Here is a 9,676-nt window from a genome sequence, read left to right as displayed (position 1 = left end):
ATGCTGGTGAGTCTTTGAATGGGGGAACGGGATCCCCACTCTTGATGCTGGTGAGTCTTTGAATGGGGGAACGGGATCCCCACTCTTGATGTTGGTGAGTCTTTGAATGGGGGAACGGGATCCCCACTCTTGATGCTGACCAGTGAGTCTTTGAATGGGGAACGGGATCCCCACTCTTGATGCTGGTGAGTCTTTGAATGGGGGAACGGGATCCCCACTCATGATGTTGGTGAGTCTTTGAATGGGCAAACGGGACCCCCACTCTTGATGTTAGTGAGTCTTTGAATGGGGGAACGGGATCCCCACTCTTGATGTTGGTGAGCACTTGAATCAGGACTGCGTGGTTTACTGGGCGTCATGAATTTTAGTGTGACTGGTGAGTGCTGTAATGAACAACTGTCGGATTAAGTTAAGAGTAAGGAAAAAATAGCAGTGAAGAAATCATGGTATATTGACTTATAAAAAAGGCGAGTCTTTGAATGGGAACACGAGGACTGTATGGTTCGTTGGGAGTCGTGCATGTCTTGCGACTGGGAAGTGACTTGATGAATAACAGGCGAGTAAAGTTTAGTGTCGTTTAAAAGCTGCCGTAAATAATCTACGACTAAATCCCCCCCAAAAAAGGATTGAATGACGAAGCAAGGAGTGCATGATTCCTTTGGAGCAGTAAATTTCTTGCCACTGGTAAGTGCCTTGATGAATAACAGGCGAGTAAAGAGATGTTCAGCAGAGAACGGCAGTAAAGAAATCATGACTAATTTATTTACAAAATGAGATTGAATGAGAAAACCAGGACAGCTTGGCAAGTTTGATGAGTCTATTTTATTGCAACTGATGAGTACCTTGATAACTATGGTTGATTGATGCGGAGTCAGGAACGATTGAATGTAAAGATATCAGGATAAATATACTTATAAAATGATTAGTCTGATAGGTTCGTTTGGAACCGTCGATTTTCTTGTAACAGAAAGTGCTTTATTGAAGTTGAGTGAGTACAGTTGTAAGCGAGATGAGAGCTACATTGAAAAAATTGCGGGCTTGAAAAAGTGAAGTTTCAGAGCTTAAAAAAATGTCGCTACCTATAATAAATACTTTCTAACAACTCTTCTGTGGAATTTATAGACTAAATTTTTTCTTATAGAATTCATAGTCTATATTGATGCAGTTGTAGGTAATATTTTACATGTATAAAGTTGGCTACTTTTTCTGGTAATGGTTCTATGTTCTGATTAGTTGATATGCCCCCTTCTCAACTGTATTAAGGAGTTGAATGACTTTATTTTCGCTGTAAACTTTTTATTGACATGCTTGAGATAAGGTTAAAAGACTTAAAAATTTTGATGATATCCATTAGAATTCCAGTTTGCTTTCTAGATTTTTTTTTGCACTAGCAAAGCTTCTAATAATTTCATTTTGACTGAGAGTCTAATTGAATGCAAGAGCTGCGGAATGTCGTTAACTTTCTTTTTCGTCTTTTTTTCTTTATCTTTCTTTTGTTAATTTTGTCATATTAATATTTAGTGTTCATTCTGAATGATAAACAATAAACGCATAATGACAGATTGTTGCTAAATATATAATTGCATCATACCGATACATGATATTATTCATAATATTCGTTATATGAAACTAAATAAGAACTTGAGCGCTATCACAACCATTTATTAACACAAATTTCTATCCCTAATGATAAATAATTTCGGAAAAATATTTAGGAATAATAATGCTGGAAATTTAACAATAGGTGTCTATAAAATGAATAGGATAGTGAAAGTGATCACTGCGGAAGTCAACCAAGACTTAGACACACTGACATTCTTCAACAGAATTTAGATTTTTGTTAATTTGAATTTAAAAAATAACGTAATTGGTGACACAGTTTGAAGTGAATTGAGCATAGAACCGCAACCAACTTTTGGGCTCAGAGCATACGACGGAAAAGTGAACTTCTCGGGTAACGCAAAAGTTTCGGAGTATTTATCGAAACTTGCGTTGCTGGAAATAAAGTTGTGGGCTAACTTCGTGGTGAGCTGGGGCGTCTGCCTGTCGTGGACATGCACAAGAGGTTCTGGTTTCTGACACGTGAAGTTCAGTAAAAATATAACTCAGCACTCACTGCAGTGAGTGACAGAGAGCGCATTTTCTCGTCGACGAAAACTCGAGGGCACGGACGGACGGACAGACGGACGGACGGACAGACGGACATGGCGAGCACAATAGTGCATTTTTTCCATAAACCAGAAAATGCGCTAATAACAATTTTGTTTCGTTTTTCAAATTATGGCACTAAGAAATAACTGAGTGTTCATACGTATTTATTATCACATTGACTTAGAGTGTCTAAAATATTGAACAAGGACTTTTTAAATATTAAGTCAGCGCAGAAATGTATGTCAGTATTTCACCAGTTCTCCACATGAATTTATTTTCTGTTGTTGTTCTGTTGTTCTTATCGAACAGTTATAATTAATATCAACTAATTTCTTTGAAGAACATTCGAAAATAAATACTCGGAAAAACAGTTACCCGGAAAAACCAAGACATGAAACTTACGAGACGTGATAATTTAATAAATAACAAACCGAAAAGTATAAATTTATTTGACATAAAAATGCATAATCTATCTCAATATAATATATCACAAATATAAATATTTTGCAGTACATGTTCTTGGATGTTTCATTTCGGCGACGCAATTCTGCGCCCTGCAATGGTGGTGTGTGTGAAGACCGGACGAACATTCGGCATGAAACTCGATGTTCAATTCTTCCGGAATGTGAATCAATGAGCTACCATTGCTGCTATTGAATAACACGGGGATATAGAGATCTGCTTCGCGAGGCCAGGACGCCACCGTATTACAGGTGTGAGGCTAGGACGCCACCGTATTACAGGAGTGAGGCCAGGACGCCACCGTATTACAGGTGTGAGGCCAGGACGCCACCGTATTACAGGAGTGAGGCCAGGACGCCACCGTATTACAGGAGTGAGGCCAGGACGCCACTACAAGAAGCACAAAGAAACGGAAACTCCGCAAGCCGCGTCCCACAGAGTGAACGTCGTTGAGGAAATCCCCACTCTTGATGTTGGTGAGTCTTTGCACGGGGAAACTGGATCCTAACTCTTGATGTTAGTGAGTCGTTGAATAGGGAAACAGGATCCTAACTCTTGATGTTGGTGAGTCTTTACATGGGGAAACAGGATCCTAACTCTTGATGTTGGTGAGTCTTTGAATGGGGGAACGGGATCCCCACTATTGATGTTGGTGAGTCTTTGCACGGGGAAACTGGATCCTCACTCTTGATGTTAGTGAGTCGTTGAATGGGGAAACAGGATCCCCACTCTTGATGTTGGTGAGTCTTTACATGGGGAAACAGGATCCTAACTCTTGATGTTGGTGAGTCTTTGAATGGGTAAACGGGATCCCCACTATTGATGTTGGTGAGTCTTTGAATGGGGGAACGGGATCCCCACTCTTGATGCTGGTGAGTCTTTGAATGGGGGAACGGGATCCCCACTCTTGATGCTGGTGAGTCTGAATGGGGGAACGGGACCCCCACTCTTGATGCTGGTGCGTCTTTGAATGGGGGAACGGGATCCCCACTCTTGATGTTGGTGAGCACTTGAATCAGGACTGCATGGTTCACTGGGCGTCGTGAATTTTAGTGTGACTGGTGAGTGCTGTAATTAACAACTGTCGGATTAAGTTAAGAGTAAGGAAAAAATATCAGTGAAGAAATCATGGTATATTCACTTATAAAAAAGGTGAGTCTTTGAATGGGAACACTAGGACTATATGGTTCGTTGGGAGTCGTGCATGTCTTGCGACTGGGAAGTGACTTGATGAATAACTGGCGAGTAAAGTTTAGTGTCGTTTAAAAGCTGTCGTAAATAATCTACGACTAAATCACCCCCAAAAAAGGATTGAATGACAAAGCAAGGAGTGCATGATTCCTTTGGAGCAGTAAATTTCTTGCCACTGGTAAGTGCCTTGATGAATAACAGGCGAGTAAAGAGATGTTCAGCAGAGAACGGCAGTAAAGAAATCATGACTAATTTATTTACAAAATGAGATTGAATGAGAAAACCAGGACAAGTTGGTTAGTTTGATGAGATCATTTCCTTGCAACAGGTGAGTACCTTGATAAATATGGTTGATTTATGTTGAGTCAGGAACGATTGAATGTAAAGATATCAAAATTAATTTCCTTATAAATGATTAGTCTGCTAGGTTCGTCTGGAACCGTCGATTTTATTGTAACTGGAGAGTGCTTTATTGAAGTCGAGTGAGTACAGTTGTAAGCGAGGTGAGAGCTACATTGATAAAATTGCGAGCTTAAAAAAAGTGAAGTTTCAGTGCCTAAAAAATGTCGCTACCTATAATAAATACTTTCTAACAACTCTTTGTGGAATTTATATAATAAATTAATTTTTATAGAATTCTTAGTCTATATTGATGCAGTTGTAGATAATATTTTACTTATATAAAGTTGGCTAATTTTTCTGTTAATGATTCTATGTTCTGATTAGTTGATATGCCCCCTTTTCAACTGTAGTAAGGAGTTGAAAAAAAGCCGGGAGTGACTTTATTTTCGCTGTAAACTTTTTATTGACATGCTTGAGATAAGGTTAAAAGTATTAAAAATTTGAATGATATCCATTAGAATTCCAGTTTGCTTTTTAGATTTTTTTTGTACTAGTAAAGCTTATAGTAATTTCATCTTGACTGAGAGTCTAATTGAATGCAAGAGCTGCGGAATGTCGTTAACTTTCTTTTTCGTCTTTTTTTCGTTATCTTTCTTTTGTTAATTTTGTCATATTATTATTTAATGTTCATTCTGAATGACAAAAAATAAACGGATCATGACAGATTGTTGCTAAAGATATAATTGCATCATACCAATACATGATATTATTCATAATATTCGTTATATGAAACTAAGTAAGAACTTGAGCGCTATCACAACCATTTATTAACATAAATTTCTATCCCTAATGATAAATAATTTCGGAAAAATATTTAGGAATAATAATACTGGAATTTCAACAACACGTGTCTATGAAATGAATAGGAGAGTGAAAATGATCACTGCGGAAGTCAACCAAGCCTTAGAAACACTGATATTCTTCCACAGAATTTAGATTTTTTAATTTTAATTTTGAAAATACACTTAGAAATACGGACATTCTTCCACAGAATTTAGATTTTTTTATTTTAATTTTGAAAATAAAGTAATTGGTGACACAGTTTGAAGTGGATTGAGCATAGAACCGCAACCAACTTTATGGCTCAGAGCATACGACGGAAAAGTGAACTTCTCGGGTAACGCAAAAGTTTCGGAGTATTTATGGAAACTTGCGTTGCTGGGAATAAAGTTGCGGGCTAACTTCGTGGTGAGCTGGGGCGTCTGCCTGTCGTGGACATTCACAAGAGGTTCTGGTTTCTGACACGTGAAGTTCAGTAAAAAACAATTTTTTCGTTTTTAAAATTATGTCACTAAGAAATAACTGAGTGTACATACGTATTTACTATCACATTGACTTTGAGTGTCTTAAATATTGAACAAGGACTTTTTAAAATATTACGGAAGGATCTTATGAGGCAGTTTTATTAATTCATTCTTATGTACAAAATTTTGCAGTTTCTCTGAAACACAGCGCTGAAATGTATGTAAGTATTTCACCAGTTTGCCACATTAATTTATTTTCTGTTGTCGCTTATCGAACAGTTATAATTAATATCAACTAATTTCTTTGAAGAATATTCGAAAATAAAAACACGGAAAAACAGTTACACGAAAAAACCACGACATGATACTTACGAGACGTGATAATTCAATAAATAACAAGCCGAAAAGTATAAATTTATTCGACATAAAGATAAATAAGCTATATCTATATAATATATCATAAATAAAAAATTGTGTAGTGCATGTTCTTGGAGTTTCGTTTCGGCGACGCAATTCTGCGCCCTACAATGGCGGCGCATTGAAGATCGGACGAACATTCCGCATGAAACTCGATGTTCAATTCTTCCGGAATGTGAACCAATGAGCTCCCATTGCTGCTATTGAATAACACGGGGATATAGGGATCTGCTTCGCGAGGCCAGGACGCCACCGTATTACAGGAGTGAGGCCAGGACGCCACCGTATTACAGGAGTGAGGCCAGGACGCCACCGTATTACAGGAGTGAGGCAAATGATACGTCCAGACCCTTCCTCAGGTGCTGTGGTACAGGAATGATACGTCCAGACCCTTCCTCAGGTGCTGTGGTACCAACTGGAATTCATCATTGACAACCAAGTAAAAGTTGGTGAATATTATTCAGTTCATGTTTAGCGATTTCCGAACTTTGGTCATGAACTTGCAGGTTTTATTTATTCATGTTTTGGATACGAGCTTGTGAGGACAGGAACAATTTGGTGTAGTTTAGTATTGTTAGTGAATCTCAAGGGAAATAAGTATAAATAAGTAATTACAATAATTTATTATTCCATCTAGGTTTGTAGATTTCTGTTCCCAAGGCCATAAGTACTTCCAGGTTTTATTGAACCATGTTTAAGATTCGAGGAGGTGAGGACTATATAAGCAAAATTTAATCGTTCAAATATTTCGTTAAAAATATGCCAGCAACTTATCTGAAAACTTTCCATGTCATCTCACTGGTCATCGACCGGAATAACAATTACGGTGACGGCGCTTTTGGAGACTATTTTCGGGGCCCGAATATAGTCTTGACTGCGCTCCAATAGCTACAATTAGTCTGACCATTGACAAGTCTGGAGATGCAGATCACATTTAGCTCTAATTACCAGCATATCATCCGGCTTACATCATTCAAGGGCTGCATCTCTGAGCTTTAATGAGGGATTGTGTAGTCCTCTGAGTCAGCAAGGAAGACGGGAACTGCCCAGCCTAGCTTCCTGCAAGGAACATTTGTGCGTGATCTATTGTGTACAAATTGGAAGCCAGCTTATACATTAATATGTCAGTGGAGGTTAATCCTTGCCAAATTTAAGTATTATAAATTTTTCAAGGAAGTATTTTACAAATATCCGAAAAATAAAATGAAGCTGAATGAGACGAATGAGGTATATAATGTTTTCCTGTTGTCAATGAATGGTAATGATTAACTGATTTAAAATATATTTCAATGGATGACTTAAAATCGATTACGTTAATATGATAAATCAGCTTAATATTTAGGTTGCAATTCAAACATAAAAGGAATAATGCGTTTAGCAATCAAAAGAAGTTAAGATTGCAAAGGGAAGAAAATATATCCAGAAAACCTTTGATGTTCTGAACAGAACTATAAGAAAGTCAAGACTCAGGAAGAAGATTTTTTTCGGCAGCTCTTTCCATTGAAAGGCGAACCATTTACTTTAAAGAATTTGAAAAGCGAAACAAGGCTCAGAATCTCGTTGCACATGCTACGAATGTTCAGGTAATATTCTAATTTTTTTTTCTGAACGATGCACATGGCTGCAACATTTTGCATTAATTTGTGCGCGAAGTCCTACGCGAATTGGTCTCTTTTGCGCGTCCCTGTAATGAGGCTCCGCTTTAGAAATTCGATGTAAAAACACAAGAAATGTAAACACTTTAGGAACCTGATTAAAATAAGTTAGGCAATTTATTTATCAAAAACTTTTATCGCTCCAGACCGCCTAAAACGGTCAGTTTCTGCCACGCGATGCTACCGCAAAACACAGCCTCGCATCGCACCTAATCATGATTGATGTTGCTCATCTCCGGCTCATGAGCGATACCAATAATTGAATTTCAAATTCTGGGAACCCGATAGAAATTTATGATGAAGGTTGTCGTATCATGTCATCATGAATCATTGGTGCTGCCATCACCTGATCATGTCGGGTGATGTTTTGATGCAAAGGTCAAATGAGGATTACTCGTTATAACAATCATTTTTTTAACAATCTACAAAATTATTGTTAAAAATTGTTAAAAAAAATTGTTAAAAAAAAAGATTGTTAAAAAAATGTTTTTAACAATCTACATTTTTGTTGAAACTTTATTAATAAAAACGGTGGGTGGCAGTATGCAAGCCAATGTAATGGGAACAATAATAATATTGCAGTGAGCAACGATGAAGGCTGGACAGCATAATTTCCATAAATTTTAATCGAGTGACATTAAGTTGATTGAAGTCTTAGTGGAGAGCGAGTCGTCTTGTTCAAATGTCTTTGTTATAAAGTCTACACACAAGAGCAGGACTTGTGCGTAAGCCTTATTTGTGTGATAACTTAAAAAATTTAAATTTTTTTAAGTTATAATTCAAAAAGTTTCCACTCTTAATTTCAATAATTTTTGCTGGCTTTGTGCACACCCTTATTCTTTGCAGAATGTCAAACTGTCCTAACAGTTTTAAGCTTTTAACGATCATTTTCATTATTTATATGATGAACAATTAATTTTTTCCTTATCTACATTCTGAGTACATTCTTGCCATGAATTTGTGCATTACAATCAATCCTCCTCCTCGCTTTTGACAGGTGGATTTTGCTGCGAATATTTCGATATAATTACACTGTTACACAATAAATGGTTACTTTACAAAGTTTTTTTTATGCAGGTGAACGAAATTCTTAGAAATTTTATCAACACTTTTGTTGCACTTGAAGTTATTTTGAGGCTCAATTTCCGCTTCCGACTCAATAATTTACCTCAAATTCTGCCATGAGTTTAGCTTTTTAGCGACATCTAGCAAATGTTTATTTTTATAATATGAGTTTGGCCTGAAAAAATACAGCTGAAAATTTCCGTGCTATCTAAAATGTAAGAATCCAAATTTACTTCCAGCATGATTCTTCTTATTTATTCTAATTCTAAATTTATTCTAAATCATTTTATTTTTTAATTTTATTTCATTTTATTTTATTTTTTAATTTATTTATTTGTCTTTTCCTGAATTCAGTCATGACGGCCGCGAAGATAAAGAAGTTGAAGGTTCGAAGGAACAACGTCTACTATTCCAACACTACCAACACCACCACCCCGGCGACAACCTCCCTTCCAGCCTCCGAAACTTCAAATCTAAAACGCCGAATTCTGACAGCGAAATTTCATGGAGCGACGACGTCTCGGCAAGCGAGCGAATTTCCCTGGCGGAAGAAGGGCAAACTCTGGTCATCAAATACGTGCAGGAGGACGACCAAGCTGAGTACAGATGCACTGTACACTTCAAAATATCTCCTGCAGTCACCCTGAGAATGCAGCTCACTGTTGTAGGTGAGTTACCGGGGATCATTCTTTTTGAGTTGCCACTGTGAGAAATGGATGGGCGCATACGGTGTTAACTGCAAATCTATTTTAAACATAAGACACTGCCGAATTAAATCAGAAATGATGACACTTTGATCAGAAATAACGGATATTTTCTAATAAAAATACATTCAATTATTACATATTTCAAATTATGTGATAAATATACATATTAACCGTGATTGGCTGTTAACCGACCGTTAACCGTACCCGCCCGTTAACCGTACCCGCCCGTTAACCGTACCCGCCCGTTAACCGTGCAGAGAGGATATTGGACGTGCGAGTGCAGGACGTGAGCGGGGGGCCCGTGGGGGGCAGCGTGGGGCCGTTCTCAGAGGGCCACCGCCTGCTGCTCACCTGCAGTGCACACTTCGGTAATGGCTAACTC

The 9,676-nt window shown here is 37.7% G+C and overlaps 1 protein-coding gene across 1 annotated transcript in view; it reads left to right on the top strand.

Annotated features, from left to right (window-relative positions):
- The window catches only part of LOC108681119, a 33,199-nt gene that overhangs the window by 11,896 nt on the left and 11,627 nt on the right, over window positions 1–9,676 (top strand). The window contains exons 3-4 of the mRNA XM_018170110.2: window positions 8,942–9,255; window positions 9,552–9,662. Of these exons, the coding sequence (XP_018025599.2) occupies window positions 8,942–9,255; window positions 9,552–9,662 (425 nt within the window). The remainder of the gene's footprint in view (window positions 1–8,941; window positions 9,256–9,551; window positions 9,663–9,676) is intronic.

This window comes from Hyalella azteca, unplaced genomic scaffold (assembly GCF_000764305.2).
Source record: "Hyalella azteca isolate HAZT.00-mixed unplaced genomic scaffold, Hazt_2.0.2 contig12589, whole genome shotgun sequence".
Classification (NCBI taxonomy): domain Eukaryota; kingdom Metazoa; phylum Arthropoda; class Malacostraca; order Amphipoda; family Hyalellidae; genus Hyalella; species Hyalella azteca.
This window is presented reverse-complemented; position numbering and strand designations above follow the sequence as displayed.